Source organism: Schistocerca piceifrons, chromosome 5, assembly GCF_021461385.2.
Source record: "Schistocerca piceifrons isolate TAMUIC-IGC-003096 chromosome 5, iqSchPice1.1, whole genome shotgun sequence".
Classification (NCBI taxonomy): Eukaryota; Metazoa; Arthropoda; class Insecta; order Orthoptera; family Acrididae; genus Schistocerca; species Schistocerca piceifrons.
In genome coordinates this window covers 677,052,135-677,072,355 of record NC_060142.1, presented here as the reverse complement: position 1 = coordinate 677,072,355, position 20,221 = coordinate 677,052,135, and the positions used below count along the sequence as shown (strand labels likewise).

The following is a 20,221-nucleotide window of genomic DNA, read 5'->3' as shown; positions in this document are numbered from 1 at the left end:
CCAACTACCTTTCCCTTTCCCTGTTCCCGGTCCAGTACTACACATGCTCTCTATCCTGTCAACACATCTGCATAGTCAGAGAGAGAGAGAGAGAGAGAGAAAGAGAGAGAGAGAGAGAGAGAGAGAGAGAGAGAGAGAGAGAGAGAGAGAACTATCCCATCCTGGACTTTCAGCTGCAAGGAATTCCATATTTTGAGAGGTAAAAGTATGGACCAAACACGAAAAAAATATACAGTAAACATGGGAGTCTAAAATGCATAGGTTCAGGGCTATGAGCACCTCCCCATCTTTGCTACTGTGAAACAAATCTCTTATACTGCAAGCTCTTTGCTATCACGAATGCCCCACTGAATGCAGTAAACAAATGGGAGCATATTCCTCTATTACAATCCTTGGATACAACATGCAGTAAATACCTGTTAGTGTTATTACTGTAAATTGTATTCACAGGTTTGTTAAGTGCAGTGCATACATCAGTTCAAATTGGATCAGTTTGTGTTTTGTAAGTTCATGAAATACTTTTCTTGTAGATTTATATTTGCATTTATCAGGATAATGGAAGCCTGTGATTACACAGGGGATGTGATCTTCTGTTACGGTTTGGCAAATGAAAGCGACTGTCCAGTACATGTCCTGTAAGCTGAAAAATATCCAGGGTACCATGTGAACAGTTATTCAGCCGTCTTTTCCAGTAACTAGCAGACTCTGGCTCACTAATTCCAGCAATGGCAGATCACAGCAGACCTCACACTGTTTGTACTTCTATTGTGCAGTAGCAAATATTAGAAGTGGACAAAGATCTCTGGAACTAGTGCACGTAGAATTTCAGCATTTATCCGAGTTAGTCATTGTTTAATCTGTGCAATACTGCATGAACAGTTAGTATACCCATGTCATAAATGGCATGTCAAAACCCTTCGGCCACAAATTCAGCCTTCCTGAATGTAGTGCTGTGAATGGCTGCTGAAAATATGTGGTAAAAATCCACTTTTCACACCAAAGATATTGTTCACAGACAAAGCTAATTTCAGGTAAAATGGGATTGTCAATTTTTTTTATCAATATGTGTGGGCTGTTGCGTATCCACATGCAGTTGAAGAAGCAAGGCATCAGTGCACATTTTCAATTAATGTAAGGGCAAGTTACTGGCAATAGATTAATAGGACCTTATACACTACCAAACAGGTTGACTGGTGCAAAGTGTCGTCAGTTCCTATCAACCCCCCCCCCTCCCCCCCCCCCCCCCACAAAGTAGTGAAGAGGAACAAATCCTCACGGCTCTTAAGGTAGGCATTTTACAGCTCATGTTTAGTGAATTTTTTTTTCCTTGTTTTGGTCCATACTACCACCTACCAAAATATGGAATATTTTTTTTTTTTTTAACACACCATGTATGTATACAAAATAAAGAGCTCCTTACCACACAGATATGAAAAAAATTCTGTTTTTAGTAAATGAACATTTTACATGCATCTACCAAATGTGTTTCACCTGATCATGCTGGTCATCTTTGGGTGTCTTCATTCAGGGTGCATATGCAGAGGTTTTATACATCGGCATAGAATTCCCCGTCTCTTTACAAAATGAGCAGGAAAAAGCAACATGTTTTGGAAAGATCTTTGATATGCAGCAACATGTGCAATGCATATTTTCTTATTACAAAAGTATAAATACAAATTCCACCAAACACAACACACAAGTTTGTCACGTGATCTTGCCAGACAATGACAGCAGATATCACTGTTAAGTAAAGCAAACACAAAAATTGGAAAAATTACGGGTTTAAATTGATATCAATACAGTATAGCTACAAGCAAAGCTAAGCTTTCACATTCTACACAGAGTACGCGAAAGAACTTGCCCCCCTTCTAACAGCTGTGTACCGCAATTCTCTAGAGGAATGGAAGGTTCCAAATGAGTGGAAAAGAGCACAGGTAGTCCCAGTCTTCAAGAAGGGTCGTCGAGCAGATGCGCAAAACTATAGACCTATACCTCTGACGTCGATCTGTTGTAGAATTTTAGAACATGTTTTTTGCTCGAGTATCATGTCGTTTTTGGAAACCCAGAATCTACTATATAGGAATCAACATGGATTCCGGAAACAGAGATCGTGTGAGACCCAACTCGCTTTATTTGTTCATGAGACCCAGAAAATATTAAATACAGGCTCCCAGGTAGATGCTATTTTTCTTGACTTCCGGAAGGCGTTCGATACAATTCCGCACTGTCGCCTGATAAACAAAGTAAGAGCCTACGGAATATCAGACCAGCTGTGTGGCTGGATTGAAGAGTTTTCAGCAAATAGAACACAGCATGTTGTTATCAATGGAGAGACGTCTACAGACGTTAAAGTAACCTCTAGCATGCCACAGGGGAGTGTTATGGGACCATTGCTTTTCGCAATATATATAAATGACCTAGTAGATAGTGTCGCAAGTTCCATGCGGTTTTTCACGGATGATGCTGTAGTATACAGAGAAGTTGCAGCATTAGAAAATTGTAGCGAAATGCAGGAAGATCTGCAGCGGATAGGCACTTGGTGCAGGGAGTGGCAACTGACCCTTAACATAGACAAATGTAATGTATTGCGAATACATAGAAAGAAGGATCCTTTATTGTATGATTATATGATAGCGGAACAAACTCTGGTAGCAGTTACTTCTGTAAAATATCTGAGAGTATGCGTGCGGAACGATTTGAAGTGGAATGATCATATAAAATTAATTGTTGGTAAGGCGGGTACCAGGTTGAGATTCATTGGGAGAGTCCTTAGAAAATGTAGTCCATCAACAAAGGAGGTGGCTTACAAAACACTCGTTCGACCTATACTTGAGTATTGCTCATCAGTGTGGGATCCGTACCAGACCGGGTTGACGGAGGAGATAGAGAAGATCCAAAGAAGAGCGGCGCGTTTCGTCACAGGGTTATTTGGTAACCGTGATAGCGTTACGGAGATGTTTCACAAGCTCAAGTGGCAGACTCTGCAAGAGAGGCACTCTGCATCGTGGTGTAGCTTGCTCGTCAGGTTTCAAGAGGGTGTGTTTCTGGATGAGGTATCGAATATATTGCTTCCCCATACTTATACCTCCCGAGGAGATCACGAATGTAAAATTAGAGAGATTAGAGCGCGCACGGAGGCTTTCAGACAGTCGTTCTTCCCGTGAACCATACTCGACTGGAACAGGAAAGGGAGGTAATGACAGTGGCACGTCAAGTGCCCTCCGGCACACACCGTTGGGTGGCTTGCGGAGTATAAATGTAGATGTAGATGTAGATGTACAATGATCAGCCAAAACATTATGATCACTGCTCACAGTGATGTTGGATGCCACTGGTGACATTGTGGGCACATGATGCAGTAACAAAAGTATGTAAGTTGAGCAGACACAGACAGGGGATCACCTTGGCAAAGATATGGGCTGCAAATGAGGAAATCCATTGAGTGAAGTGACTCTGACATAGTGCAGATTATTGTTACGCACAGCAAGTAACCAATTCTCTTGAAAATGGTGAAGCTGGTCGAATGTTCGCATTCTACTGTCATGAGCATCTATGTAAAAAGACAGAACAGTGAAACTAGCACTAGGGGCTAAATGGTTGGACATCCACAACTCTTCACAGAACATGCAGTTCGGAGGCTTGTCAGTTCTGTGGAGTATGATAGATGGTGATATGTGTGTCCACATGTTGACCCAATGAAATCATCAGCTACAACTGCAGTAGGCACGGGATCACCAGGATTCGACCATCGATCAACGGAAATGTATTAGCTCTTCAGATGAATCACATTTTTGCTATAGTAGGCCGATGGTCATCTCCACAAACACCATCAACAGGTGGATGGCTGCTCGAAACATGCAGCATGCCACAGATGCAGGCTGGTGGGAGCCTTATTAATTCTATGGGAGATATTCTCCTGCATTCTCCTGTGCTTGCACAGGACCTGTAGCAGTAACCGAAGACACCATGGCAGCTGTGAACCACATGCATCCGTTCATGCTTGATGTCTTTCACGACATCGATGTCATCTTTCAGTGGTACAATTATCCATGTCTTGGAGCCAGAACAGTGTTTTGAGGAGCACTGTAGTAAACTCACATTGATGTCTCGGTGATCACATTCGCCAGATGTAAATCCTATGGAACCCACCTGGGTCTCTATCACGAGCCCTCATCGGATATGCAAATCAACAGCTCATTATTTACAGGAATTTCATGATCTGTGTGTAGACATCTAATCCCAGATACCTCTGCAAACTTACCAACAAACTGTTGGATCCCTGATATGCAAAATCATTTACGTATTTCATTCTAAAGGCAGACGAAGAAGCTATTAAGCAGGTAGTCATAATGTTTTGGCTCATCAGTGTAATATTGGTGCTTTCTTGCATGTGTTACCCTATAAATTCCAAAAAGGTGGGAATTTTTGCGAGATGGTATCTGGATAAACTGAAGGACCCAAAGGCTGTAGAGAGTTTCAGAGAGAGCATTATGGAACGATTCACAAGAATGGGGGAAAGAAATACAGTAGAAGAAGAATGGGTAGCTTTGAAAGATGAAATTCTAAAGGCAGCAGAGGATCAAGTAGACAAAAAGACGAGGGTTAGTAGAAAGCCTTGGGTAACAGGAGAGATATTGAATTTAACTGAGGAAAGGAGAAAATATAAAAATGTAGTAAATGAAGCAGGCAAAAAGGAATACAAACATCTCAAAAATGAGATCAACAGGAGGTGCAAAATGGCTAAACAGGGATAGCTAGAGGACAAATATACGGATGTAGAGGCATATATCACTAGGGGTAACATAGATACTGCCTACAGGAAAATTAAAGAGACCTTTGGAGAAAAGAGAACCACCTGTATGAATATCAAGAGCTCAGATGGAAACCCAGTTCCAAGCAAAGAAGGGAAAGCAGAAAAGTGGAAGGAGTATACAGATAGTCTACACAGGGCGATGTACTTGAGGACAATATTATGGAAATGGAAGAGGATGTAGATGAAGATGAAATTAGAGACATGATACTGCGTGAAGAATTTGACAGAGCACTGAAAGACCTAAGTCAAAACAACGTCCCAGGAGTAGACAACATTCCATTAGAACTACTGATAGCCTCAGGAGAGCCAGCCCCGACAAAATTCTACCATCTGGTGAGCAAGATGTATGAGACAGGTGAAATACCCTCAAATTTCAAGAAGAATATAATAATTCCAATCCCAAAGAAAGCAAGTGTTGACAGGTGTGACAATTACTGAACTATCAGCTTAATGAGTCACGGCTGCAAAATTCTTTAAAGACGATACAGATGAATGGAAAAACTGCTAGAAGCCGACCTAGGGAAGGATCAGTTTGGATTCTGTAGAAATGTTGGAACACATGAGGCAATACTGACCCTATGACGTATCTTAAAAGATAGGTTAAGGAAAGGTAAAATTATGTTTGTAGCACTGGTACACTTAGACAAGGCATTTGACAATGTTGATTGGAATAATCTCTTTCAAATTCTGAAGGTAGCAGGGATCAAATACAGGGAGTGAAAGGCTATTTACAATTTGTACAGAAACCAGATGGCAGTTATAAGAGTCGAGGGGCATGAAAGGGAAGCAATGGTTGGGAAGGGAGTGAGACAGGGCTGTAGCCTACCTCCGATGTTATTCAATGTGTATATTGAGCAAGCAGTAAAGGAAACAAAAGAAAAATCTGAAGTAGGAATTAAAATCCATAGTGAAGAAATAAAAACTTTGAGGTTTGCCAATGACACTGTAATTCTGTCAGACAGCAAAGGACCTGGAAGAGCAGTTGAACGGAATAGACGGTGTACTGAAAGGAGGATATAAGATGAACATCAACAAAAGCAAAACGAGGATAATGGAATGTCATCTAATTAAAGCAGGTGATGCCAAGGGAATTAGATTAGGAAATGAGACACTTAAAGTAGTAAAGGAGTTTTGCTATTTGGGGAGCAAAATAACAGATGATGGTCGAAGTAGAGAGGATATCAAATGTAGACTGGCAATGGCAAGGAAAACATTTCTGAAGAAGAGAAATTTGTTAACATCGAGTATTGATTTAAGTGTCAGGAAGTCTTTTCTGAAAGTATTTGTATGGAGTGTAGCCATGTATGGAAGTAAAACGTGGACGATAAATAGTTTAGACAAGAAGAGAATAGAAGCTTTCAAAATGTGGTGCTACAGAAGAATGCTGAAGACTAGATGAGTAGATCACGTAACTGATGAGGAGGAACTGAATAGAATTGGAGAGAAGAGAAGTTTGTGGCACAACTTGACTAGAAGAAGGGATCAGTTGGTAGGACATATTCTGAGGCATCAAGGGATCACCAATTTAGTACTAGAGGGCAACGTGGAGGGTAAAAATCGTAGAGGGAGACCAAGAGATGAAGACACTACGCAGATTCAGAAGGATGTAGGTTGCAATAGTTACTTGGAGATGAAGAAGCTTGGGCAGGATAGAGCAACATAGAGGGCTGCACCAAACCAATCTCTGGACTGAAGACCACAACCACAACATACCCTTAGAGATACATCATACACAAATGCGCCAGTAAAATTTTAAAGAATGGCACAAATGGCTGGTCTTCTGCACCTGAAATTTTTTCATGTGGCTCGCAACACATTAAGTTTAGAATGAGTCAAATGATTTGTAATTTAAGAAATTCATCTCACAAATAACATAATTCATCTTGACTAAAAGGAAATTTACTTTGAAAGTAAAGCTTCTCAAGCCACCATTCGCAATATTTTCCCATGACCTGTTAAAAATAGGTTCTTTTGAACAGTTGCCAGAGAACGCCAGAAAACAGTCATTACTGCGCATGTGCAGCTGCAATGACATAGAATTTCCATGCTTGGTGTTTACTCATATGCCTTTGTTGCATTTCTATTTAGAATTCTGTGCTTGGTGGGGCATCATGTGACCATTTGCTGCAGTGCAGCATGTTGTTCGGAGGGCATTTATGGATTTATTGTACTGAGGACAATTGTTTCATCATATCCTATCCAGAAAAAGTATGCAAAATAACAAAGCAGTCCTTGGCATAATATTCATTTGAAAACTCAAAATATCCTAATATTTTGCATGTGGTGACTTTCACATAAGATTTTTTCATCAGTACTCTGAAATACTGTCAGGTAGCATTTTGTTTCCACACAATACAGCAAAAAGCTAGTAAGAAGGAATACACATTTCTTGCAAAAATAAAAACAAAAAAACAATTGTTTGCATACAGCCAATTGAGGTAACTTTATACCACTTTTTTCCATTTGTTGAAAGCAGTGTAAACAAGATAATGTTAAACATCACAACAGACATTGTAACATTTTACATTTATAGTTATTGATTGCTTGGGAAGGCGAAAATGTACACTAACTATGCTCTATTAGAGTAAAATCTTATTTTAATACTGGTACAAAGTTACACTGTCATTTAGGATAACTTTAAACCAGTCTTAAACATAGAAATTGTCTTATATTTTATGCTTTGGATTAATTTTGATCATGCCAGGAGGAAATTGGGGGTTAATAAGAAGCAAAAACAAACAATGTTACATTCAATATTGCAGGTTTATTTTGAAGTATCACGATATTTGATAGACCTGGCATTGTTTAACTTAAATCACTGTCGCCATCATCACAAGTGTGAAAGTTTGTAATATAGTAGAAATACAACTGAAATACTAATTAGAAACCACAAAAGTAATAAAACTGTTACTTTTAGTACATAATAATGTAAGTAAGTGGATCAGCAACCATTGGAAACAAAAGAACTAAACAGTACAAAGATATCCTGACTGGTAAAAAGTTACCCTGATTGATTTTTGTCAGAACAACAGACAATGTTTTTTTGTGATTTTTCAAATGGTATAAAAAAAATTAACAAGGTTATCTTTGAAGCCAAGAAACTGTGTAACTAGCAGTTTATATTCTACTGCAGGAGTAAATACAAAGCCTTGTGGAGAGTTCCAATGATAAAACATGGTATGCTACCAGTCTAAAATTTACCGAAGAATGGCATTCTGTAAACTTAAGATGCAAACAATACACTTTAAGAAATAACGTCAAACTTAGAAGCTGTAGCACACATGTGTTGAAACATGTCTAGTGATCAAAAAACATTACGTTTCATAGGAGGCAGATCTGTAAAATTCTGCTAAAGCTGTCAGTATATCGGAAACAAAACGTTTTATTCAATACTACTGACCAAATTTGCCTGCTTATTTGTCTTCAAGTGAACATCTCAATATGTTCATACATATACATCATTAACAGATCTTATATTACGTCAGAAAATAAATGAGATCAGAACACTCCAAGAGCACCGTATTTTCATAAACCATACTAAATTGCATAATTTGGCTTAAAGTGCGCATTCATACATCCAAATTCACCAGAAGTAGGTTGCTAAATGGTACTGAGCTTTTAAGTGTGGTTTTCGGAATGTAGATTTTCCTGGAGTACCAGTAATGTATTATTTCATATTTGGTTCTTTATTATAGCATTACGCCATAGGTGCCGAAAAAGTGCAGTTGAAGTTCAGCAAATAGCTGAAACAAGCCAGCAGAGTGAAGTGAAACACTTTTGTTTCAAATAAATTGGTTACCTCTGTGGAAAATATTAATAAAAGCCAAATTCCTTTTGCAAGCCAACAAAAATAACTTCATTGTTCTGCAACATGGAAAAAATTCTGGGGTTTTTTCTAGTGTGTATAACCCCTGTCACTTTAATGTCCTTACCAATGAATTTGCCCAATATGAATAGGCAAAACATCTTTGATAGGCACCAACAAAACATTCAGTTGCAGAAGATCGGCCCTTTTATTATTTATATGGTAAAGCATTACTTAAGTAGCACATGAAAAAAAAAATGGCTGCCAATACTGACAAAAGAAAACAAAATAGTTTTTTGTAACAAAAAATATAATCAGAAAACAGTAGAAAGTTATCTAACATATGAAAATATATACATTTTTTCGGTAATTGTACTTACAATTCTCTAACAAAGTCGATAAGGGCCTCATCTTTCGAAATTGCATCAGCTATTATATGCTGACAACCAGTAATCACTTCCTGAATGGTTGATCGTCCTTTTACTCCTGGCTGTACCAAGTTACTGCAAACTATTTCTCCCTCTCCATTTAATATGGCCATTGCCGGAGCCTCCAAACCAAGCTTACGAGCTCGGTCTGCCAAAGTCCCTGTGCCACCTGTCTTGTATGGAGCATACTGTTAACAGAATCACAAGCAATATAATTATTGAAATATATTTTGTGATGTTCCTTTACATATGAAATTGCTCAAAGTAATTTTGCAGGTTAATGCTTTCCAAGCTCTCGATGAAGGGGGCCAGAACAGAAAGGAACCAACAGCTGGGAAACAAGAATGAGGCAAGTTGGAAGGAGGAATGAGGTAGCTCGACAGGGGATAGAGGGAAAGCGATGGACACAGAGAGGTAGGGAGGGGCAAGGAAAGGGGAGGGGGACAAGGAGAGGGTGAGGGTGAGAGGGACAGGGTGAGGGTGAGAGGGACAGGGTGAGGAGGAGAGGGACAGGGTGAGGAGGAGAGGGACAGGGTAGGGAGGAGAGGGACAGGGTAGGGAGGAGAGGGACAGGGTGGGGAGGAGAGGGACAGGGTGGGGAGGAGAGGGACAGGGTGGGGAGGAGAGGGACAGGGTGGGGAGGAGAGGGAGAGGGTGAGGGTGAGGGTGAGGGTGAGGAGGAGAGGGAGAGGGTGAGGGTGAGGAGGAGAGGGAGAGGGTGAGGGTGAGGAGGAGAGGGAGAGGGTGAGGGTGAGGAGGAGAGGGAGAGGGTGAGGAGGAGAGGGAGAGGGTGAGGGTGAGGAGGAGAGGGAGAGGGTGAGGGTGAGGAGGAGAGGGAGAGGGTGAGGGTGAGGAGGAGAGGGAGAGGGTGAGGAGGAGAGGGTGAGGAGGAGAGGGTGAGGGTGAGGGTGAGGAGGAGGAGGAGGAGAGGGTGACGGTGAGGAGGAGAGGGTGAGGAGGAGGAGAGGGTGAGGATGAGGAGGAGAGGGTGAGGAGGAGGAGAGGGTGAGGAAGAGGAGGAGAGGGTGAGGAGGAGGAGAGGGTGAGGAAGAGGAGGAGAGGGTGAGGAGGAGGAGAGGGTGAGGAAGAGGAGGAGAGGGTGAGGAAGAGGAGGAGGAGGAGAGGGTGAGGGTGAGGAGGAGGAGGAGGAGGAGGAGAGGGTGAGGGTGAGGAGGAGGAGGAGAGGGTGAGGGTGAGGAGGAGGAGGAGAGGGTGAGGGTGAGGAGGAGGAGGAGGAGAGGGTGAGGGTGAGGGTGAGGAGGAGGAGGAGGAGAGGGTGAGGGTGAGGAGGAGGAGGAGGAGAGGGTGAGGGTGAGGAGGAGGAGGAGGAGAGGGTGAGGGTGAGGGTGAGGAGGAGGAGGAGGAGGAGGAGGAGAGGGTGAGGGTAAGGAGGAGGAGGAGGGAGGATATTAGTGTTTAACGTCCCGTCGACAACGAGGTCATTAGAGACGGAGCGCAAGCTCGGGTGAGGGAAGGATGGGGAAGGAAATCGGCCGTGCCCTTTCAAAGGAACCATCCCGGCATTTGCCTGAAGCGATTTAGGGAAATCACGGAAAACCTAAATCAGGATGGCCGGAGACGGGATTGAACCGTCGTCCTCCCGAATGCGAGTCCAGTGGGTGAGGAGGAGGAGGAGAGGGTGAGGGTGAGGAGGAGGAGGAGAGGGTGAGGGTGAGGAGGAGGAGGAGAGGGTGAGCGTGAGGAGGAGAGGGACAGGGTGAGCGTGAGGAGGAGAGGGACAGGGTGAGCGTGAGGAGGAGAGGGACAGGGTGAGCGTGAGGAGGAGGAGGAGGAGGAGGAGGAGGAGGAGGAGGAGGAGGAGAGGGTGAGCGTGAGGAGGAGGAGGAGGAGGAGAGGGTGAGCGTGAGGAGGAGAGGGTGAGGGTGAGGAGGAGAGGGTGAGGGTGAGGAGGAGAGGGTGAGGGTGAGGAGGAGAGGGTGAGGGTGAGGAGAGGGTGAGGAGGTGAGGGTGAGGAGGAGAGGGTGAGGGTGAGGAGGAGAGGGTGAGGAGGAGAGGGTGAGGGTGAGGGTGAGGAGGAGAGGGTGAGGGTGAGGAGGAGAGGGTGAGGGTGAGGAGGAGAGGGTGAGGGTGAGGAGGAGAGGGTGAGGGTGAGGAGGAGAAGGAGAGGGTGAGAAGAAGAGGGGGAGGGTGAGAAGAAGAGGGGGAGGGTGAGAAGAAGAGGGGGAGGGTGAGAAGGAGAGGGGGAGGGTGAGAAGGAGAGGGGGAGAAGGAGAGGGGGAAAAGGAGAGGGGGAGGGGGAGGGGGAGAAGGAGAGGGGGAGGGGGAGAAGGTGAGGGAGAGGGGGAGAAGGTGAGGGGGAGGGGGAGAAGGTGAGGGGGAGAAGGTGAGGGAGAGGGGGAGAAGGTGAGGGAGAGGGGGAGAAGGTGAGGGAGAGGGGGAGAGGGGGAGGAGGAGAAGGTGAGGTGGAGGAGAGGGGGAGGAGGAGACAGGGAGGGGGAGGAGGGGGAGGAGACAGGGAGGGGGAGGAGACAGGAAGGGGGAGGAGACAGGAAGGGGGAGGAGGGGGAGGAGACAGGGAGTGGGAGGAGGAGGGTGAGAAGGAGAGGGGGAGGGTGAGAAGGAGAGGAGAGGGGGAGGGTGAGAAGGTGAGGAGAGGGGGAGGGTGAGAAGGTGAGGAGAGGGGGAGGGGGAGAAGGAGAGGGGGAGGGGGAGAAGGAGAGGGGGAGGGGGAGGGTGAGAAGAAGAGGGGGAGGACAGGGGAGGGGGAGAAGAAGAGGGGGAGGATGGGGGGAGGGGTAGAAGGACGGGGGGAGGGGGAGAAGGACAGGGGAGGGGGAGAAGGACGGGGGGAGGGGGAGAAGGACAGGGGAGGGTGAAAAGGACGGGGGGAGGGGGAGAAGGACAGGGGAGGGTGAAAAGGACGGGGGGAGGGGGAGAAGGACAGGGGAGGGTGAAAAGGACGGGGGGAGGGGGAGAAGGACAGGGGAGGGTGAAAAGGACGGGGGGAGGGGGAGAAGGAGAGGGGGAGAAGGAGAGGGGGAGAAGGACAGGGGGAAGGGGAAAAGGAGAGGGGGGAAGGGGAGAAGGAGAGGGGGTAAGGACAGGGAGAGGGGGAGAAGGAGAGGGGGAGAAGGAGAGGGGGTAAGGACAGGGAGAGGGGGAGGAGAGGGGGTAAGGACAGGGAGAGGGGGAGAAGGAGAGGGGGTAAGGACAGGGAGAGGGGGAGAAGGAGAGGGGGAGAAGGACAGGGGGAGAAGGACAGGGGGAGAAGGACAGGGGGACGAGAGGGGGAGAAGGATAGCAGGAGGGAGGGAGGAGCAAGAGAGAGGCAGAGAGGCCAAGTACATGTATGAGGAATGGGAGAGGATGGGGGGATGAAGCGGGGAAGGAGTGAGGGCTACAAGAATGGAATGGAAAGAGAGTGGGGGTTTGAAGATGCAGTAAGGAGGGAAAGGGGGCCATGAATGGAAGTGAAGGAGCAGTGGATGCAAAGACAGAGGAGGTGAAGGGGACAGAGGCAAGGGCAGGGATGAGGATATTGTCAGGTGTAGGGACAGAAGACAGGAGCAAATAGGGCCGAGTGACAGGGTAGGGGGCCGAGGTCATGGCGCAGGGTCATCGCACAAAGGCTAGAGTGAGAGTTCGGGCACAGGTAAGGGTGCGAGTCAAGGCAGAGGCAAGAGTTAGGGTTAAGGCAGAGGCAAGGGTGGGGGTTAAGCCAATGGCAAAGTGGGGGTTAAGGCAGAAGCTTGGGTGAGGGTTAAGGCAGAGGGACAGGTGAGGCAGGTGAGGTTTAAGGCAGAAGCAGGTGTTAGGGTTAGGACAGAAGCAAGGGTCGTGACGAGGGCAAGGAGGAAGACCAGGGCAAGGCTAGGGGAGAGACTGGGAGCAAAGGAGAGCCGGGTAGCGAGTGCAGGGAGGAAATTCCATAGCCCAACGGCTGAGATCAAAGGCATGGGAGAGGGTGGAGATTAGGACAGGGGCAAGTGTGGGAGCAAGGTTAGGGCACAGACAAAAATGGGGGGCTAGAGCAGAGGAGAGGTTGGTGGGTTAGAGCAGAGTCAATAAAGTATGACAGAGGCCAGGAGGTGGGGCAGAGGCCAGGAGGTGGGGCAGAGGCCAGGAGGTGGGGCAGAGGCCAGGAGGTGGGGCAGAGGCCAGGAGGCGGGGCAGAGGCCAGGAGGTGGGGCAGAGGCCAGGAGGTGGGGCAGAGGCCAGGAGGTGGGGCAGATGCGAGGAGGTGGGGCAGATGCGAGGAGGTATGGCAGAGGTGTGGGGTTAGGGCAGGGTCTAGCAGGGGGTTACAGCAGAGATGAGGGAAGTTACAGCAGAGGCGAGGGCAGAGAGTGGGGGTAGGGGTAGAGGCTAGGGCGGGGAGTGGGGGTAGGGGTAGAGGCTAGGGCGGGGAGTGGGGGTAGGGGTAGGGGCAGAGGCTAGGGCGGGGAGTGGGGGTGGGGGTAGGGGTAGGGGCAGAGGCTAGGGCGGGGAGTGGGGGTAGGGGTAGGGGCAGAGGCTAGGGCGGGGAGTGGGGGTAGGGTTAGGGGCAGAGGCTAGGGCGAGGAGTGAGGGTAGGGGTAGGGGCAGAGGCTATGGCGAGGAGTGGGGGTAGGGGTAGGGGTAGGGGCAGAGGCTATGGCGAGGAGTGGGGGTAGGGGTAGGGGTAGGAGCAGAGGCTAGGGCGGGGAGTGGGGGTAGGGGTAGAGGCTAGGGCGGGGAGTGGGTGTAGGGGCAGAGGCTAGGGCAGGGAGTGGGTGTAGGGGCAGAGGCTAGGGCGGGGAGTGGGGGTAGGGGCAGAGGCTAGGGCGGGGAGTGGGGGTAGGGGCAGAGGCTAGGGCGTGGAGTGGGGGTAGGGGCAGAGGCTAGGGCGTGGAGTGGGGGTAGGGGCAGAGGCTAGGGCGTGGAGTGGGGGTAGGGGCAGAGGCTAGGGCGTGGAGTGGGGGTAGGGGCAGAGGCTAGGGCGGGGAGTGGGGGTAGGGGCAGAGGCTAGGGCGGAGAGTGTGGGTAGGGGCAGAAACGAGGGTGGGGAGTGGGGGTAGGGGCAGAAACGAGGGCGGGGAGCGGGGGTAGTGGCAGAAACGAGGGTGGGGAGCGGGGGTAGTGGCAGAAACGAGGGTGGGGAGTGGGGGTAGGGGCAGGGGTGAGGGTGAGAGTGTTAGGGCAGTTGTGAGGGTGGGGGGGGGTAAGGGCAGATGGGTGGGGGGGTAAGGGCAGATGGGTGGGTGGTGGGGGGTTAGGGCAGGTGCGAGGGTGGGGGGTTAGGGTAGATGCGAGGGTGGGGGGTTAGGGTAGATGCGAGGGTGGGGGGTTAGGGTAGATGCGAGGGTGGGGGGTTAAGGTAGATACGAAGGTGGGGGGTTAGGGCAGATGCGAGGTTGGTGGGGTTAGGGCAGATGCAAGATGGGGGGTTAGGGCAGATGCGAGGGTGGGGGTTTAGGGTAGATGCGAGGGTGGGAAGTTAGGGCAGATGCGAGGGTGGGGGGTTAGGGCAGATGCGAGGGTGGGGGGTTAGGGCAGATGCGAGGGTGGGGGGTTAGGGCAGATGCGAGGGTGGGGGGTTAGGGCAGATGTGAGGGTGAGGGGTTAGGGCAGATGGGAGGGAGGGGGGTAGGGCAGATGGGAGGGAGGGGGGTAGGGCAGATGGGAGGGAGGGGGGTAGGGCAGATGCGAGGGTTGGGGGTTAGTCTGGTTGGTTGGTTGTTTGAGGTTTAAGGGACCAAACAGCAAGGTCATCAGTCCCTTGTTTCAAATATGCGCCATTCCGCTAATGGGACAACTCAGTAAAGTCAGAACAATAAAACGGAAAAAGGGAAAAAACGTAAAAAGGCAGTCATGTTGTCATTGGTAAAAAACAAAATAAGGGAAGTCGGCAAGAGAACGAACCCAACACTATGCGGAAGCAGCATAGGCAAGACCACCTGTGACTTAAAAGGTGAAACTGCTAGAATGTAGAAAGTACGCATGGGAATAGAAAGACTAACCAAGCCTTTTTTTTAAAAAAAAGCGGTAAAAACAGAGTAAAAGGAGAAGAAAAGAGGATTTCGGTCAGGGAGATGAATCAGGAATCTCCGAACACTGCTTACAGTGGGAGACACCCAAACACTCACCGCCCTGCCCCAACACCAGAGAGAGATTAAAAACCTTAAAACTGAGAATAAAAACCACTTTCTCGGAGGAAACCGAGAACCAGAGAGACCATCTGGGAATCGTCAGCCAACATCAAAGGTAAAGTGAGGGGGAGCCCGTACTTCGCACGCAGCGCCAAAAGAAGGGGGCATTCAACCAACATGTGGGCTACTGACTGGAAGGCTCCACAACCATATAGTGGGGGTGGCTCATCACGCAAAAGAAAACCATGGGTCAGCCGAGTATGGCCAATGCGGAGACGACACAGTGTGGTCGAGTCATTTCGGGAGATGCGAAAGGAAGAACGCCACGGGCCTGGTGTCACCTCAATTGCACGAAGTTTATTAGATAGGGGAGCAGCCTCCCAAGAATTGGCCCATGACTGTACGAAGTGGGATTTGATGTGAAGCCGTAAATCCGCTGCAAGAGGGGCTACAGGAAACGGGGAGTAAGTAACTGCTCCCCCAGCCAAACGATCAGCGAGCTCATTACCCGGGATACCCACATGGCCAGGGACCCAAAGGAAGTCAATGGAACAAGCAGCACGGTGAATATCAGCGGGATGGTCATGGATGGCAGAGACCAAGGGATGGCGCGAAAAACACCGGTCAATAGCAAGAAGGCCACTCATCGAGTCCGTGCATAACAAAACGCGGTTGTGTTGGGACTGTTTAATAAGGGTAAGGGCCTGGGAAATTGCCATCAACTCCGCAATAAACACCCCACATGTAGGTGGCAGCAGATGACTTTCCGTTCCAACAGAGGACGTGAAGGCATACCCAACACGATCAGCAGATTTAGAGCCATCAGTGTAAAAAACAACAGCATCCCGAAACTCCCATAAAATTTGACGGAAAAAGGAACGGAACACCACCGGGGGGATGGAATCTTTCGGACCGCGGCGGAGATCCATCCGAAGTTGAGGCCGAGGAACTAACCAAGGAGGGGTGGACGGGAGGGAGCGAGGAAGACAGGACAAAGAAGGAAGCTGAAAATCACGGCAAAGAGACGCAAGGTGCAGCCCAACCAGCAAACCCGCCCGAGGGCGGGAGTCGGGTGGGCGACGTCCATGGTCTGGGAACATGATAGAATAGGAAGGATGAGTGGGAGAGGAATGGATAGTGTGTGCACAAGACACCAGAAGCTGGGACCGCCGAACAGAAAGGGGGGGGGGGGGGGGGATCCCAGCTTCAACCAGGAGACTATCAACAGGGCTAGTAGGGAAGGCACCGGTGGCCAAACGGATACCACGATGGTGGACTGGATCCAGCACGTGCAGTGTGGAAGGAGCAGCTGAACCATAAACTTGACAACCATAGTCCAAGCGAGACAGAACTAGAGCACGATAAAGACGGAGGAGGAGGGAACGGTCCGCACACCAAGAGGAGTGGGCAAGGAAGCGAAGGACATTGAGTTTACGGAAACATCCTACCTTCAGGAGTCTGATATGGGGCAGCCAAGTGAGCTTGTTGTCGAAAAGAAGACCCAGGAAATGAAACTGTGGGACCACAGGCAATCGTTGTGCAGCGAGATAGAGCTCTGGATCAGGGTGGATCGTAGTACAGCGACAGAAGTGGACCACTCGCGATTTTAAAGGAGAGAATTGAAACCCGAGTGAGAGGGTCCATGCAGAGGCACGCCATATAGCTACCTGGAGCTGCCGCTCTGCAGATGCCATCGAGGAGGAACTAACCCAAATGCAGAAATCATCCACATACATGGCAGGGGTGACCAAGGGACCGACAGAGGCCACAAGTCCATCGATAGCAATGAGGAAAAGAAGGACACTCAAGACAGAACCCTGTGGGATGCCCGTCTCCTGGGTCCGTGGAGAACTAAAAGCAGTACCAACTCGAACTCTGAATGACCGATGGATCAGGAACTGGTGGATAAAAATCGGGAGTGGGCCCCGAAGAGCCCACTGATGAAGAGTAAGTAAGATGTGATGGCACCAGGCCGTGTCATAGGTCTTGCGAAGGTCAAAAAACACTGCAACCAAATGGCGGCGCTGGGAAAAAGCCTGCCGAACTGCGGATTCCAAGCGAAGTAAATGATCGATTGAAGACTGTCCCTCTCGAAAGCCACACTGGTAAGACGACAATAGATCCCGAGATTCGAGGACCCAATTGAGCCGACGGGCTACCATCGGTTCGAGTAACTTACAAACAACATTGGTCAAACTAATTGGCCGATAGCTGTCAACAGATAGGGGGTTCTTACCAGGCTTAAGGACAGGAACCACAATGCTATCCCTCCACTGAGAAGGGAAGTCACCCTGGAGCCAGATATGGTTAAACACCCGAAGAAGATGGTGCTGTTGTGGAGCACTGAGATGTTGAAGCAGTTGGTTATGAATGGAATCTGGGCCAGGGGCCGTATCATGAGAAGAAGATAGAGCAGAAAGAAATTCCCATTCAGTAAAAGGTTCATTGTAAGATGCTGACTCACAAGGGGTGAAACATAAGGTGGAAGCTTCAGCCAGGTGTTTTTGATGAAGGAAAGCAGCTGGATAGGAGGCTGACGCCGATGCCACTGCAAAATGGGTCGCAAGATGTTCTGCAAGAACTAATGGGTCCGTACAAATGCCATCTGGGAGGTGAAGGCCTGGGAGGGTGGACTGCCGATGGCAACCTTGGAGAGAACAAAGTGTAGCCCATACCCGTGACAGAGGGACAGTAGAACCAAGGGAAGAAACGAATCGTTCCCAACATATCCGCTTACTCTGTTTGATTAAATAACGGGCTTTAGCACGGAGGCGTTTAAAGGTAGTAAGGCTGGCTACAGATGGGTGCCTCTTAAAGTGTTGCAAAGCTCAATGGCGATCATGGATGGCAATGGCAATGGCCGTACTCCAACATGGGACTTGCCGGCGACGAAATGGTCCAGATGAGCGTGGGACAGCAAGGCTAGCAGCGCGAACAATCGCGTCAGACACGTCACGTAGGATGTCATCAATACAACCCGACAAAGAGGGAGAAAACTCGACCTGTGCAGTGTATAGAGGCCAATCGGCGCGGTGGAAAGACCAACGAGGTAACCTGTCCATCGGGGAGCGGGAAGGGAGCGTGATAATCAACGGGAAATGGTCACTATCACAAAGGTCGTCGTGTGGCGACCAGTGTAATGAAGGGAGGAGAGAGGGAGAAGAAATAGAAAGATCAATGGCAGAAAAGGTACCATGACCGGCACTGAAATGAGTAGGGGAGCCATCATTAAGAAGGCACAGGTCGTGGTCTGCAATAAATTGGTCTATAAGAAGACCTCGTCTAGATGGAAAGGCACTGCCCCACAAAGGATGATGAGCATTAAAATCCCCAAGGAGGAGGAAGGGAGGAGGAAGTTGCTGAAGAAGGGCGGTTAAGGCACCAGGTGTAAGAGTCCTGTCAGGAGGGAGATAAAGATTGCAAACTGTGACTGCAGAGTCTAAGTGGACCCTAACAGCAACCGCTTCCAATGTAGTTTGGAGAGGAATCAACTTGCTAGCAATGTCTGTACGGACCAACGTACAAACGCCACCAGAAGCCCGCAAGGGTCCGACCCGATTTCGACAGAAAACACGGAACCCACGAAGGGTCGGTGAGTGAGCATCAGTGAGATTCCTGGAGAACCACACAAGCTGCAGAGTAGGACGAAAGAAGGGATTTCAATTCCGGAAGGTGACAATAGTATCCATTACAATTCCATTGGAGAACCACAGAACGATGGTTTAAATGGGGGCTGAAAACGCTAAATCCAGTCATACCGCCGGGTCCCCACCCGTCACCGACAAGGAGGGGGCGACATCCATGAACGACAGGTCAGAATCCGGTTGTGAAGTCGGGGAAGGGACCTCCGGTGACACCAGAGGCTCTTTGTCACGGGACTTATGTTTCTTCTTCTTTTCAGGCTGAGATCGAGGAGGGCTGTGTGGCATAAAGGAGCCAGCTGCAGCAAGATCAGGAACAGAAAGAGACCGGGCGACCTGGGGGCCGACAGACCGCAGCTCTCGCGGTCGTCGCGCGGCAGCAGACCTTTGGACTGGAAGGTGCATCCCGGGAGAGGCACCCTTGACCGGCAGATGCTGAAGGAGTGGGACACTTCTCCGGCTGGGGAGGGGGAGCAGTGCCCATAGGAGAAGGTGTGGGAGCCGCAGGGGAGGGGGGGAGGAGGGGGGACGAGGGGGGAGGAGGGGGGGAGGAGAGGGGTCCAGGATGAGGGGTAAGGAAGGGGGAGGAAGGGGTGAAGATGTAACCAAGGCGTAACTAGATGTCATGGACACAGGGTACAGTCGTGCATATTTCTTACGGGCCTCTGTGTAGGTTAAACGATCGAGGGACTTATACTCCTGTATCTTTTTTTCTTTCTTATATACTGGGCAATCTGGTGAACGTGGAGAATGACTACCATGACAATTTACACATACAGGAGGGGGAACACAGGGACTCCCCTCACGGAGTGGACGTCCACAGTCACCACAGAGAGGGGCCTGGGAACAGCGAGAAGACATGTGGCCAAAACGTAAGCACTTAAAACACCTCATAGGAGGTGGGATGTACGGCTTCACATCACAGCGATAGACCATAATCTTAACTTTCTCAGGGAGGATATCCCCTTCAAAGGCCAGGATAAAGGCACCAGTATCAATGCGATTGTCTTTAGGACCCTTCTGAACACGCCGAACAACGTGAACACCCCGCCGTCCGAGATTGTCCCGAAGTTCCTCATCAGTTTGAAGGATGAGGTCCCTGTGAAAAATCACACCTTGTACCATATTTAGAGACTGGTGAGGGGTAATGGACACAGGAATTGTGCCAAGATGGGTACAGGCACGAAGGGCCGCAGATTGGGCAGCTGAAGCAGGTACTATCAGCAACGAACCCGACCGCATCTTGCTAAGGGAGTCCACTTCGCCAAACTTGTCTTCAATGTGTTCCACAAAGAATAAAGGTTTGACACTGGTGAAAGTATCACCATCAGTCCTGGTGCAAACTAGATAACGGGGGAAAGGTTTTGCCCCTAGACGACGGGCCTGACCCTCTTCCCAGGGGGTAGCCATGGAAGGGAAGGCCGAAGGGGCAAGAGAAGCAGCACTTGAGGAATCAGTTCCACACA

The 20,221-nt window shown here is 49.0% G+C and overlaps 1 protein-coding gene across 2 annotated transcripts in view; it reads right to left on the bottom strand.

Moving 5' to 3' along the window:
- LOC124798282 (S1 RNA-binding domain-containing protein 1) overlaps positions 1-20,221 on the bottom strand; it is a 240,498-nt gene that overhangs the window by 114,951 nt on the left and 105,326 nt on the right. For both annotated transcript variants that reach the window (XM_047261605.1, XM_047261606.1), the window contains one exon: positions 8,999-9,234. In XM_047261605.1, coding sequence (XP_047117561.1) covers positions 8,999-9,234 — 236 coding nt within the window. The remainder of the gene's footprint in view (positions 1-8,998; positions 9,235-20,221) is intronic.